Here is a 15,008-nt window from a genome sequence, read left to right on the forward strand (position 1 = left end):
CCACAGCATGCTACACATTGACCAACTCAGTGGCTTTCCAGCATGGCCAGGAGTCTTGCTTTCTTGGGGCTAGACCATCTGCCCCACTGCCTCCCATGGGCACCCTGAGGTCCTTAGGAAGGGGACAACCCGGGGAAGAAAGCCCTTTGCCAGAGGAGAAGGTGAGTGGCGCAGGTCCCCTGGATGCCAATCCTGGAATCCCCAGGCAGGCACGGCTGACAAGGCAGGCCCTCTAGGGGTCTGACGAGGCCCAAAACACTATTTTGTCAACTTCCCTGGAACAGAAAGCACAGACCACCTCCCTCACCGCCTCAGAACCACTAACTCCAGGGATGTGTCCAAAGGAGAGAAGTCCCCAACCCCAAGCCACCAAGGCCCAGGAGAGAGGCAGAACCCTGTTGCCAGGAGGGCCAGGGCCTTCCTGGGCAGGAAGTGCACAGTATGCCTGAGTGGGGACAGGCTGCTCGGGCACACGGGGCCCCAGAAAGACACTCGGGCACCCCCACAGGAGGCCCAGATCAGAGGGGAACTTAGCTGTCAGCTTTCAGGAAGAGGCACAGCTGTTCGGTGTCATCTCTGCAAGAAGCCCCAAAAGGCCACTGGCCAGGACCCCTCCTGCCATCTACAAATACACCTTTTCCAAGAAGGAGCCTGATTTTCCTTGGTGTGCTTAGAAACCATCAGCCAGGGAGTCCTGCACTCCGAGGCTGGCTTTAAAAAATGCCTGATGCCACTTTCAAGATTCCAGTTGTCAGCATCTGTCCAGTGCCCCACTCCTTCCCATCTAACCTTCACTCTCTCATTCCTTCTTCCTCTCTTTAATTCATTCAGAGAGGAGGCTTACCAGAGTGGTCAAGACAACAGGCTTCAGAATGACACAACCACGATGAGAATCCCAGCTCTGTCTCTTACAAGCTGTATGATCTTGTACAGGCTACCTAACCTCTCTGTGCCTCAGTTTTATCACCTGTTTGATGGAAATGGGAACAGTACCTACTTCACAGGGTTATTATAAGGATTAAAGTGTTAACATCTGCTAAACATTTAGAATAGTACCTGGCATGGAGAAACGGTTACACTACAGTTAAGTAAAAACATTAATGAATATTTGTTGAGGGCCCTGTACATACCAGACACTGTTCTGGATGCTTGGGACACATCAGTGTACAAAACAAAGACTGCTGTCCTCAGGGAGCAGACATGCTAAAGATCAACAATAAACTTAATAAACAAGTACACCATGGAAAAATCAAAAGTAGGGAAGGGAAAGGAGAACTGAGAATATGTTGGGAGTAGAAGTGGCTGGTTTCCAGTTTGAAATAGGGTGGTGGGTGAAGCCCACTGAGAAGAGCAAGGACTTAAAGAAGAGTGTCAACCATGGAGACGTCAGGAAAAAACATTACAGTCAGTGTGAAGAGCTGTGCAGAGGCCCTGAGGCAGCTGCATGCCCAGAGTGGCTGAAATACAATAAGGAGGCCAGAGTGGCTGGCATCGAGTGAGGGGTTATTATGGGGTGGGCAGATCGTGTAGGACCCTGCAGGTCACCGAGACTCTGGAGTTTAGCTGAGTGAGAGGTGAGCCATTAATGGGCTTTGAACCAGGGAGGGACGAGAACTGACATACATGTTAAGGTTTCCCTTTGGCTGCTGTGCTGAGAACAGACTGAAGGAGAACAGGGACACCAGCGAGGAGGTAATAATCTAAGCAAAAGTCACGGGGGCAGCTCTGACCTACGGTTGCAATGGAAATGGTGCAAAGTGGTCGGACTCGGGGCACATTCTGAAGGCAGGGACTATAGGACTTTCTGACAGAATGGATGTGGAGCACACAAGAAAGATCAGCACCAAGGATGCCTGCAAGGTTTGGGGCCCCAAGGGCCTGGCGGGTGGGTTGCCGCTCCCTGAGACGGGACAGACATCAGTGGAGCATATGTGGGGAAAGCGGAGGGCACTCGGGTGTGGATGTCCACATGGGGGTAGAGAGGAAGGGGCTGGCTGCGGGCACCTGGGGCAGGTGGAACAGTGTGGGCTGCAGGGGAAACCAGGTGGGACCCTCGAGGTGAGTGAAGACTTGTGGGGGAGGTGCAGCTGGTGCACTTCCACGGTGATCAGTCGCAGGGAAGAGGAACAGGGGGAGGATGCTACGAAGGAGTGACCAAGGAGAAGGGAAGACACCAGGAATCTATGGGGGCCCAGAAACCAAGAGCTGACGGTGGCAAGGGTGAGGATCAACTGTGGCTGCTGTGGCTGGGTCCCCGGGAGCAGCCTGGAGCCAGCTGCCAGGTCCAACGACGTGAGTCACGCATGACCCTGACACGAACGGCTGGGACACTGCGTGGCAGGCTTACAACCAACTCAACAAGTGTCCCTAGAGCCCCTGAGTGATAGCCATCGTGCTAAAAACACGGCGCGTACAGAACCTCATTTACCCATACAACTGCACCAAGGGAGCACTACCCACATCTCACAGATGAGGAAACTGAGGCACAGAGTGAGAACAACTCCTAGTCCGGGTGGTCAAGCATGACCTCAGAGCCCGGGTCCCTGATTGCTATGTGACAAGGTCCCCCAAATCTCTGTGCAAGTGAGGGGATGAATCAGAAACCAGTGTCAACTCACAGCATGAGGGGCTTGGAGGAAGCTCCCGGAAGCAGGCAGAAACAAGGGGCATGAACAGCTCTGCAGGGGCACTGGGAAGCCAAGATCTGGAGGTCACTACCTGTCACTCAAAGCCAGGTGACCTCGGGCAGACCATGCTCCCCACCCTGCCCCTCTGCCCAGAAATAAAGAGGCACAAGAACAAAGCTGACAGCAGCCTAAGCCCTGAAAGGCATTTTTTTTTTTTTTTAAATCTCAAGGGATCACTCCTTTTTCTGCAACCCTTTCTGTCTTGCACTAAGAATCCCTTGGCGGGACATTGTTTCCAACTATGTAACAAAAATTCCTGGCTCGGGCTGAGGCTCTAGGGCTGCCACGTGGGGATGGAGGACAGCTGGTCTCTTCCTGGTGGAATGTCCTGGATGGCCTAGAGGCCGGATGTAGCAGACCAGGAGGCGCCCACTTACAGGAAACAATCGGCCCCAAGCGGCTTGGAGCTCCAGCTTCTGACAGTGATGGCCCACCCCCTCCTCTGGCTTCCCCACCAAACACCACAATTCCCAGAATATAAGGCCTCTGATACTCTGGACATTTGCAGTTCAAAGCATCATTTGCTGAGCATCATTAACCCAGGGAGGTTAAGCTAAGCACTCTATGGTATCTTTGCACTTAACCCTCACAACGACCCTTGTTAAAGGAGGGGCATGACCATTATCCCCATTTCAGAGTGAGATCTGAGTCACAGAGAAGTGAAGCCAATCTCCCAGGGTCTCACAGCCAATACATGGCAAAGCCAGGATCTGAACCCAAAACTCTCCAGCCGCACTGCGCTGCAAACGCCAGAGGGTGTGCCAGAGGGTGTGCCAACCAGGGCCCTGTGCCTGGCACACAGTAGGTACTCAGGAGAAGCAGCTGCACACGAACAAAGACTCTGTGCTTGGCGTGGCTTCTTTTTCCTTTCCTCCCAACACATATCAGACACCATGAGTCACTGGCGTGGAAGGATCACAGTGGGCAAGGTGTGGAGGGGCGGCCTCTCCCCAGAACCCAGGCCCACTTTCTCCTGGTCTCCCATCAGTGTTGACAGCATGGGGACAGCGACTAGCAGGCCTGAAGACAGCAGGACAGGTGGTGTGTGCCACTTTCAAAGCACGAGGTGCCAGCCAGGGCAAAGAGCAACTCCCAGTTACCTCCAGTATTTCGAGAAGCTTCAAGGAAACCATCACCCCCCTCTCTACACAAGGGCCAGAGATTCCTCACACAATAGCCAGAGGGGCCCTGAGAAGTGCAGGTTGGATGCTGTGTCCCTTGTCCAACCCTCAGGGGCACCCCACCACAGAGAGGGTACAGGGTACACCACACAGAGGGTACAGCTCAAGTCCTGGCCTGGGCTTTCAAGACCCTGCATGACCCCACGTGACCCTACGCAGCCTGACCCCTTCTTGCAGAAAAGAGTGAGCACCACAGCCTGCCTGCCCATCTTTGAAAGGCCAGCTGCCCACTGGAAATCTGGGTTCAGGGAGGGGGTCCATCATGAATGGACAAGTGTGGCCCCCTCTGCCTCAACTGTGTACACAGACAATACCGTTCCCACTGAGCATGTGCTCTCCTTCTGGAAGCCTGCATCCTGCTGCAAAGCATCTGAGTGAGTGTATGGGGGTGGGGTGGGTATGCGTCCTCTTGGGGAGCACACACCCCGCACTTCTCTGATCTCTGCCCTCACCCTTGGCTCCACGCCCTGGCCTCCTCACTGGTCCCAATCATGCTTTGCCTCAGCTGCCCAGCACCCCTCGCCTCGCCCCTCAGCCCCCTCTGGGTGTCTGCTCACAGAGAGCGCTTCCGTGTCCTCTTCTTATCAGAGAGCCACTCTCGCAGGTCCCCACCCTTCTGAGTTGTTTCCTTTCTCCCCAGAGCCCTTGTCTCCCTGCCATGGGCACTTATCTGCTGTCTGTGCCCCGTCTTCCCAACAAGAACATAAGAGGTGTGAGGACAGGCTCTGGGGGAGCTGCCTTCATGACGGCCATCTCAGTCCAAGAGCCCAGGGAGTATCAGCTGATTAATGAATGACTCTTCTGGCCATCGCCTGGGTTGGGGAGCAACACACCTAGCTTCCAGGTCATGGGTGACCTCGCCCATCTTCTGTGTGCAAAGGAAGGGCAGGGCAGAGGGGGCAGGCAGCCACCCCCAGGACAGGGCAGCCACGTACCTCCAGGAGCTGCGCAGCACTGGGTCGGGTCTCCGGGTTCTTATCGAGGGCCGTCTTCAGGAAGTCGCGGAACTCCACAGACCTGGGGGGGTGGGGGGCCACAGGTGGTGGCAGTCAGCTCAGAGTAGGGCAAGAACTGAGAAAATTCCCGAGTCACAGACTCTGCTCTCCTAGGAGTCATGTGCTTCCCCGACACAGCCCTCAAAAGACAAAGGGTGCCTTCATGAGCGAAAGCAGCGAAGGCGACAGGGCTTTCGAGATGACCTTCTCATCATGAACATCATTGTACAGATGGGGACATGGATATCAGCGGAGCAGGGATTTGCCTGAGGCCACAGAGCAAAACAGAGAAGCAAGGGGGTTTAAGTCTGAGCCCCTGTTGCCAGCCCAGGACTTCCCCCAGGCCCGATTAAGCACTTCCTTCCTCCCATAGTGGCATCCGCCTTCCTGGCTCACACAGTCTGCTCTGACAGTCTGCTCTCCCATGTCAGGAGCACAGAGGACAGGAAAAGGAATGGAAGGCACAGGTGGCTCAGAAAGGCCAGGAGACCCCCAGGCCTAGCAGGACCAGGAGAACCCTGGCCCTCCACCTGCCCAACCCCACATGTCCCATGACCCAGGCCCACTGGCCACGCAGCAAACACCCTCAGGCAGGCCTTGCTCCTTACCACTTGGAAGGTGAGAGCAGAGTGGGGGGCTCCGACTTGGCAATCTTGAGCAGGACCCGCATGGGGTTGAGCTCATGGTGCGGGGGCTCAATCTGGGCCATCTCAATCAGAGTGATGCCCAGGGACCAGATGTCAGCTTTGTAGTCGTACGGGGTGTCCTTCATGGTCTCACACATCACCACCTCAGGGGCCATCCTGAACCAACCAAGGACAACAGAGGGCTAAGAACCTGGCCTCCTCAGGCACTTCTCAGTGATTCAGGGTCAGGGACCACCACAAGCCAGTGTCAGAGAGTTGGTGGCACTCCCAAATCACGATGTGCATTAGAGTCCATCCCACTGTCTTCCTTACGATGGTCTTCACTTGGAAAGATGCCTTCAGGAGGGGCTCCATGGCCATGTCCGGCTGCAGTTCCCGATGTCTGCCACGAGATGGCAGCAACAATCCAGAACACAGAGTCCTGGGGAAGGGGCGGGTGGAGGCAGAGGGGAGGGTGGCCCGAGACCAACTGGGGGCACAGGTGGACTGAGAGAATACAACGGCACAGAGAGAAGGGATGGGAGAGAACAGGAGAAAGAGGAATAAAAGGGCAGAGAGAGAGAGAGAGAGAGAGAGAAAGGGTGAGTAATAAGCAAGCAAGAAAGGAGCTTAACTCCCAAGTGAGAATGCATGTGAAAAACAGAAAGTAATTAGGTATGAAACTGAAAGAGTTTTCATGTTTTTTTTGTGCGTTTGTTTGTTTTTTTAAGTAATAGTTTTGGAAAAGAAGGAAACACAATGGTCTAGAGAAGTCCAGAGAAACTTCACAGGAGGGTAGGAATTATTCATCTTCACAGTCCCAGCCCAGGGCCTCCCATTCAGTCTGTACTTGTTGAATTAAACAGGAATTGAACCATTTTCTGGGGGTTCCCGTTCAGGTGTTCTTAATGGAGCATTTTCTACATGCATCTTCCCATTTATGCTCACAACAACCTGTGAACCCTGATTTCGTAGAGGAGGAAAATGAGGCACAGGGAAGTTAAACAGCTTGGCCAAGGTCACAGCACTCCTGAGGGCTGCCGCCTGGGCTCAGACCCAGCGGGCTGACCCAGGAGCCCTTGCTGCTATCCTCTCTTCTCTACAGCAGCCCGCGGTCACCTCGGGGAGTCTGAGGTTCAACCTTCAGTCCACCTTTCCCATTTAAGAAACTGCAAGACTCACCAGTAAGGCGTTCCTATGAAGGAATCTCGCTTCTGCAGAGTTTTCAGATTCTTGGCAGACACACCAAAGTCAGCTGCAAGACAAAAATCAGAGTATTCGTTGGACATTCCTCCCCCACAGCCCTGGGGTGTGAACTCGAAGACAGACGTTCCACATCAATTAACAGATACCGTTTCCTACCTAGCTAAGTTCTGATCATTAAAAACAGATCTACGGATATAAAGATATATAGAGACACACACCTTCCTTCCTGCTAATGAGAGTATAAATTGAAGAGCCTTTCGGGAAAGCAGTTGGGCAATAAATTGCAAGAACCTTCCAAGTATCCACACTCTTCTGATCCCGCAATTCCAGATCTAGATAGTTACCCCAATGAAATCATCTTAAACATAAAAACAGTATGCAGAGTGATGCTCATCAAAGCACTATTGTAATAATGACAAATTTTTTTAAAAAACCTAATTGTTTGACTTTCAGGGAGTGATTTTAATCAGCAATAATTGTGCCTTGGATGGTCACTGGCCATCATACATTTCTGCAAAAAGCTGAGAGGGTGATCTTAAAACTTTATATTTAATATATAATATATTCTGTCTTTTCCAAGAAGGATCTAACTGGCATATCAAGCAAGGGCGCACGCACACACGAACACATACACACACACAGGAAGATAAACCAAGAAATTGAGAGGTAAGAAAGATAAAGGGTAAATGACTGAACAGATTAAGAAAAATGGGATATGTGGCCACATGGCAGTATTTTATTGGTATTATTGAAGTATTTTTATTCAATATTTTAACACTGAATTATACATATTAATACATGTCAATATTAGGGGTGCTTGAGTGGCTCAGTCGCTTAAGTGTCCAACTCTTGATTTTGGCACAGGTCACGATCTCAGGGTCATGAGATCAAGCTCCGCGCCGGGCATGGAGTCCACTTAAGATTCTCTCCCTTCCCTTTACCCCCGCCAAGGCAAAACAAAACAATCAATATTAAACATTTAGTACGTATTTATATGAAATTAATATTTAACATGTATTTAAATGTTATAATATTTAACACAATATTAAGATACTGTATTTATATACTTCTTAGGTTAAGTAGGAAAGGGGAGGATACCAGTTGAATATATGGTATGGTCCCCATGATGCTCCCTCCCCCGAGAAAAGGGCAGAGATCTACATGAACCGACTTGAAAGAAATATGCCAACTTGCTAAACTGGCTGCATACGGATCATGAGACCGGACAAGGTTTCTTCTACTTTTCTCAATTTTTTAAATTTACCATGATGAACATGTACGACTTTCAGGAATGACATAAATAAAATGTATCTTCAAACACACCCAACATTACCAGTCTTCCTTCACATGCCCACTACTATGAGAAACGAGAAGAATCCAATGCCACGAAGAGTAATCTCCAATTCCGGTCTTCAAGGGTAAAGTTTCTTTTTTTTTTTTTTTAAATAGAAATAAGCATATTTATTGTCATGTTTTCAAAAAACATTCCAACTAATAAGTTAACATAAACTTTTACGAGACAGAAAAACAGGTAAGTTTCATCTTGATTAAAAAATAAATTCAGGGGGTGCCGGGTGGCTCGGATGGTTAAGCATCTGCCTTTGGCTCAGGTCATGATCTCCAGTGTCCTGGAATCACACCCCACATGGGGCTACCTGCTCAGCAGGGAGTCTGCTTCTCCCTCTCTTTCTGCCCCCCTACCATACTCATGCATATGCTCTTTGTAATGAACAAATTTTTTTAAAAATAATATTAAAATAAATCAGTATACAAAGTCAGGAGAAGGGCAGGGCACCTGGGTGGCTCAGTGGGTTGAGCATCTGACTCTTGGTTTCGGCTCCGGTCATGATCTCAGGGTCGTGAGACTGAGCCCACATCGTGTTCCATGCTCAGCACAGAGTCTGCTTGGGATTCTCTCTCTCTCCCTCCCCCTGCTAGGGTGCTCTCTCTAAAATGAATAAAATCGGGCACGTGGGTGGCTCAGTGGGTTAAATCCTCTGCCTTCGGCTCAGGTCATGATCCCAGGGTCCTGGGATCGAGGCCCGCATCGGGCTTTCTGCTCCGCAGGGAGCCTGCTTCCTCTTCTCTCTCTGCCTGCCTCTCTGCCTACTTGAGATCTGTCAAATAAATAAAAATAAAAATCTTTTTTTAAAAAAATGAATAAAATCTTTAAATAAATAAATAAGAATTCAGAAGGAAGCAACGCCTCGAGCAGACTGGTGGTGCTTAATGCAAAAAGTTGCCGAGCCGCATACTTACCAGCCCCCCAGGAAGCCTCCATCTAGCTCTAGAAAGGAGCTGGTCCGACGCACAGTGCTAGGACAGACACCTGCTGTTCTGGAGAGCTTGAATCAGACCAACCGGTTCAAACCAGGAATGATAAGAGGGGGGCCCCGAATACCAGAGAACTGGTTCAAGTCTTGACTCTTCTATTTCACTGGTTCATTCACCTGTTCACTGGGGTGCCTTCCAGAGCCAGACATTAGCCAAGAGCGAACCAAGTGCACCAAGGCCTTGCCCTTGGGCAGCTTAAAGTTTAGTGGTGTGAGCAGATAGCCATCAAACACCAGTTAATCTCTATTCCTAACTGTGTAAGAGGGGAGCACAGGGATAGGAGAGTCCACAGTCAGGAAGGTGAGAGTGCAGAGAGGGAGGGAGTGCTTGGAGGAAACACAGCTGAGGGCTTCCACGCTGTTCTTTCATTCAACATGTATTAATTGAACATCTATTATGTGCCAGGCGCAATTCTAGGCACAGAGCTGAACCCAAATCTCCACCCTCATGTGGCTTTTACTCTAGCAATGAAAACAGGCCCTCAACACACCCCCATGGGATTCATGGTGGGGGCAGGGGCAGATGGGTGGCTTTTTTAGACAGGAGGTCAGGATCTGGGGAAAGATATTTCCAGACAGGGATAACAATCTGGTGGAAGGGCCTGGAGGGGCAGGGCAACGTGACTAGAGGGAGGGGAGGCAGAAGCAGTTAAGTTGGAGACAGGCAGGGGTCAAGACAATTAGCAAACCTCCAACCCTCAGTATCCCTGTGTGTGACACATGGGTGGTGATACTAGCAGTGTTACTTTGCAGGGTCACCATGAGGATTAAAGGACACTCAGAAAGCACTCGGCCCCAAGCCCTACTCCTGGTAAATGCTCTGGCCATGGGGCAGGTGAGCTGGGAGAATTTTAGGCTGGGGCATAGCTACGGCTCCTGGGAACCGTCAGGAAAACTGGTCTCTAAGCCCAGTCTCAGCTAACTAGATAGAAGCAGGTGACAGGCCTGGGAGGAGCATCTGGCCCAGGGAGGGACCAACAGCTGCTATAGAGGGAAGTACAAAACCAGGAAACCCAGACGAGAAACTGGCTCTGTGGCTGACTACCTGGGAGGCCAGGACAAATCACCACCCCTCTGGGCTCCTGGAGAATGGCGGTGCCTGGCTCACCTCCTTCCTACAGGGCCTGGGGCCCACCTTCCCTGCAAACACCAGTAAGGGCTGGCCACGTCATCCCAGGAAATCTGGAAACAACAGTGACTACCCAGCATAAGGCTCCCAGGAGGGAGGCAGGAGCTGCCATTCCCCCATCAGGGTCTCCAATCCCTGCCTGAGAAGAAAGAGGAAAAGCAGAAACCACCAACTTTCACAATGACACACAGTTGGTCCTCCAGGCCCCTCCCAGCCAGCCTTTGGGATAGCTGCTACTTCCCCCTTCTGCCACACAAGATCGGGCCCACCCAGGCTGCCCCTCCCTGCAGCAACGGACCTAAGGCTCAGGGAATGCCGTTTGGACTTGGACAATTCAAAGTGGGTTTCCCCCAGGCAGTCTGTTCTAATAAAAATACTCCTCTCTCCTTCTCCCATTTTACAACAAGCATTAGAAACAAGGGCAGCAGGTGGGTGGGGAGTGTTTCATAAATTATCACGTCCATAAGCAAAGAGTCCATTTCTGCCTTGTCCAGAGCCGCTCCCTCCGCACCACATGGGGCTCACAGAACACTGTTCCCAAATGAACGACCAAATACATGAACTACCAGACTTTTGCTAGACCACCTTTTTTGTTTTTTAAATCATTTTTTTAAATTTATTTTCAGCATAACAGCATTCCTTGTTTTTGTACCACACCCAGTGCCCATGCAATCCATGCCCTAATACCCACCACCTGGTTCCCCCAACCTCCCACCCCCACCACCACCTTTTAAGTCTAGAAGAAAAGAACGCTGGCTTTTAAGAAATACGTTTGACAGCAATTCTCTTTCTAGAAATAGATCCTCCAAACCAGATGATAACATACATGGAAACTTACAAAAGCATTATTCGAAAGAGTCCAAAAATTGGAAGCTGACAAGTTGTTGCTAGAGCTTGGCTTGGCAAATGGTTAAATGATGGCACAGTCCAGCCATGAGCCACCAGGCAGCCCTTAAAAAGAATGAGGTTGCATGCATGTGTACTAATGTGGGATGCTGTCCCTAGCATGTTGCCCGGAACATGCTGTTGACTGATCGATGCATATGATAGAAGGTAGACTGTGATTCCAGTTGTCTTTTAAAAGAACGACATATGCACACCGTGCGTGCAGACACACCTGCACACACAGAACAGGGGTTGGGAGGTTACACGTCAAACTTAATAGTCACCAACTCCCCAGAAGGAGGATTTTGGTGAGCACACCAAGGGGGTCTTACATTTTTTTACCTTTAGACACTTTTATTCTTTAAAATATTTTTGAGGGGCGCCTGGGTGGCTCAGTGGGTTAAAGCCTCTGCCTTCGGCTCAGGTCATGATCTCAGGGTCCTGAGATCGAGCCCCGCATCGGGCTCTCTGCTCAGCGGAGAGCCTGCTTCCCTCTCTCTCTCTCTGCCTGCCTCTCTGCCTACTTGTGATCTCTGTCTGTCAAATAAATAAATAAAATCTTTTAAAAAAATAAATAAATAAAATAAAATAAAATAAAATATTTTTGATACGGACGCCTGCGTGGCTCTGTCGTTGAGCCTCTGCCTTTGGCTCGGGTCATGATCCTGGGATCCTGGGGTCCTGGGAGCAAGCCCCGCGTCGGACTCGCTGCTCTTCGAAGAGCCTGCTTCTCCCTGTCTCACTCCTCCTGCTTGTGTTCCCTCTCTCGCTGTCTCTGTCAGACAACTAAATAAAATTTTTAAAAATATATATTTTTGGTAAAGAGTACCTACTGCCTTTCTGGTTTAAAAAGATGAAATGCTTGTAGCAAAAATTCTTCAGGTTTGTGGGTTTTTGTTCTTGCTTTTTGAGTAAAACCCAGTGGGAGCCAGGATGTGGTGAGAGCACCTCGCACTTGCCAGGGTGTAAGCTGCACACGCTGGATGGAAGGCACACTGGCCGCAGCTGAGAGACAAAACCCTGAAATGCGGCACACACCCAGCCGACAGTTCTAACAAACACTGCTGTTTACTGAGAAGTGAGCAGGCGTACAGTGCTGCGCAGACGTCCGCCCATCACTTCAATCCTCCCCTGCATATCATTTTGTATATCATCAGCATGTATATCCCTATGCATGTCGTTTACAGCTGTGACCCTTTGGGGCAGGGAAGATCATTACTCCACCCCCCCTTTTTTTAATAAAACATTTTATTTTTTTATAAACATATAATGTATTTTTATCCCCAGGGGTACAGGTCTGTGAATCGCCAGGTTTACACACTTCACAGCACTCACAATAGCACATACCCTCACCAATGTCCATAACCCCACTCCCCTCTCCCAGCCCCCCTCCCCCCACCCTTTAAGATAGGTTTTTGTGTTTTGTTTTGTTTTTTTTCCGGACACAGAGAGAGAGAGAAACAGAGAGCGAGAGAGCACAAGCAGCAGGCAGAAGGAGAGGGAGAAGCAACCCACCCACCCAGATGGGGACTCAATCCCAGGACTTCGGGATCATGACCTGAGCAGAAGGCAGATGCTTAACTGACCGAGCCACCCAGGTGCCCTATTATTCCTCTTTGACAGATGAGAAGACTGAGGTTTAGAGACGTTAAGGAACTTGTGAATTGTCACCCAGCTCTAAGGACAGACAGGACGTTGAGTCTGTGCTCTTTACCACTGCCTGGTCCTCTGTACACAGAAAAAAATGCCGAAAGGGGACCTACAGGGTGCATTCTGGCAACATCGGGAGTGACTTCTGTTTCCTTCGTTGTGGGTCTTATTGCAAACTGTCTGTACCACTGTATCTATCTATATACTCACTTATATATAGTTTCTTCCTGTTATCAAGGCAATGCTGCTTATAAAAAATTCAAACATTTACAGATGAGAAAGTCTCCATAATCCTGGTAGAGATAAACATTTATGAGTTTGCTGCATATAGCTCCAGATTTATATAAATAAAAAGTGTATGTGTAAATAAAAATACTTTTTAAAAATGAAATCAGATTAAACCTGCTATTTTTCAGCTGTGTTTTGTCCCTTCATGTGTATATATATACATTTTTCTAAGAGATTACACATTTTCTACAATTCAATTTTCAATAGCTAAAGAAGATTCCATTGTACCATAACTTATTAATTAATCCTCTACTGGAGTAAATTGGATCATTTCTCATTTCTTACTGTTACAAATATTGCTGCACTAAATATCACTGCACATATCTTCCTATACATGTGTAAATACCATATATTACTTTCATAATTAAAAATTACATACACAATATAAGAACAATTATATGTTACACACATATGCCAGAATGTATGCAGATATGTAACAAAATCTCTCAACTGTCCCCTTAACTGTAGACCACCAAAAGAATCCAAGAGGAGCATTTTCCCAGATAATGTCAGGCTAGTTAAAGGCAAACCACTGTCCAATAAGAGTTCTGTACCCACCTGCCCTTCTGTACCCTCCTGCCCTCCACCCCAGGCCAGTGAGTCTGTAGGCCAACGTGGGTATGGAAACCCTGGAATTCTAAGTCTGAGAACCTTCTATATGGTCCCCAACCAGGGGTGGTACCTATGTTCCAGGATGTGTTTGAAAGGGAATTGGGGGGGTGGCGCACCTGGGTGACTCAGTTAAGAGTCTGCCTTGGGCTCAGGCCATGGCTTCAGGGTCCCAGGATCAAGCCCCACAACAGACTCCCAGTTCAGCAGGGTGTCTTCTTCTCCCTCTCCCTCTATCCCTACCCCCTGCTCACACACATGCTCTCACACGCGCTCTCTCTCTCTCTAATAAATAAATAAAATTAAAAAAAAAAAAAAAGGAAAAGGAATGGGGGCAGTCTGGTCGTCACAATGAAGAGGAGTGCTTCTGCCATTTAGTGGGAAAGAGCCACCGACACTGCGCCTCCCAAGGCAAAACACAGTCTCATCTAAAATGCCAATAGTGGCCCTGCGGACCAACACAAGTCAGGGTCCTTACAGGACCCACCGGGAAGTGAAGCCTAGAGAGGGTGTGGGGCCTGCTGACACGGAGGTGGGGATGGGAGAAGGCAAAGGCTCTGCCCCCCAGCCCTGGAAGCCCATGGGCCCTCTTCCTCTGGATTACCACGCCAGCTCATTAAGAGGGAGGATCCACCAGGGCTCCCAAGTGACTTCTCTTAATTATTAGAACGGTCTGCCTTCCCAGGAGTGCCATGGAAACCGTCCCTGGCAGGGAAACGAGAAGATTCTGAGACCAACTGCTTCCTGTCTCTGAGCCTCAGTCTCCTCACCTACTAAAGACATCGCATCTCTAGCCAAATAGGAGACTGACCCAACTGCTCGACTTCTCCATTTCTGTGTTCATTTTCTCTTGTTGTTTGAACACACGTGACCACTATAGAGGCCCCTGTCTTCCCACTCATCCCTCAGCCCCTCAGCCCTCCTGCTTCACTCTCTCCCCTCTCCTACAAAACCCTTTTTCTGGTATTTTCTCCCTCAACCCGTCACACATTCAGAACTCTGTTCTTGCTTCCAACAGGCCACGCCAGTCTAGGTGGATAACAACTTGTTTTTCAGGCCAGTACAAATCTTCTCACCCTCTAAAGAACCATCGACCCACCCGAACCACGCTGTTCCACGGAGAGAAAGAGGGAGCAGCTGGGCAATGCTTCCATCTTGCTACCCGACCCCGCCTTCCTTCCCAGGGAGCGCCACAAGCTGGGCCAATCAGAGAAGCCCTCCTTACTGGATCTCGTTGATTGGTCCAGAGATCTGCACCCACGCCAGGCTAAGCCAATCAGAGTGCTACACTGGGATTACGGACTCCAAGACCTGAAACGGTGAGGTTCAGTTGGTCCTGCAGAAGGTGATCCTGAGAAAACTTAAAACTAGCCCCTGCCAGAAGCTTTGTGAAGCGGGCTGGTCTGAGAGCCTAACCAA

General features: G+C 49.8%; 1 protein-coding gene across 2 annotated transcripts in view; it reads right to left on the reverse strand.

Annotated features, from left to right (window-relative positions):
• Positions 1-15,008, reverse strand: part of STK10 (serine/threonine kinase 10) — a 116,621-nt gene that overhangs the window by 39,701 nt on the left and 61,912 nt on the right. For both annotated transcript variants that reach the window (XM_032851803.1, XM_032851804.1), the window contains 3 exons: positions 6,672-6,744; positions 5,472-5,666; positions 4,804-4,885 (listed from right to left, as the gene is read on the reverse strand). In XM_032851803.1, the coding sequence (XP_032707694.1) occupies positions 4,804-4,885; positions 5,472-5,666; positions 6,672-6,744 (350 nt within the window). The remainder of the gene's footprint in view (positions 1-4,803; positions 4,886-5,471; positions 5,667-6,671; positions 6,745-15,008) is intronic.

This window comes from Lontra canadensis, unplaced genomic scaffold (assembly GCF_010015895.1).
Source record: "Lontra canadensis isolate GAN:19392208 unplaced genomic scaffold, GSC_riverotter_1.0 scaffold5, whole genome shotgun sequence".
Classification (NCBI taxonomy): Eukaryota; Metazoa; Chordata; class Mammalia; order Carnivora; family Mustelidae; genus Lontra; species Lontra canadensis.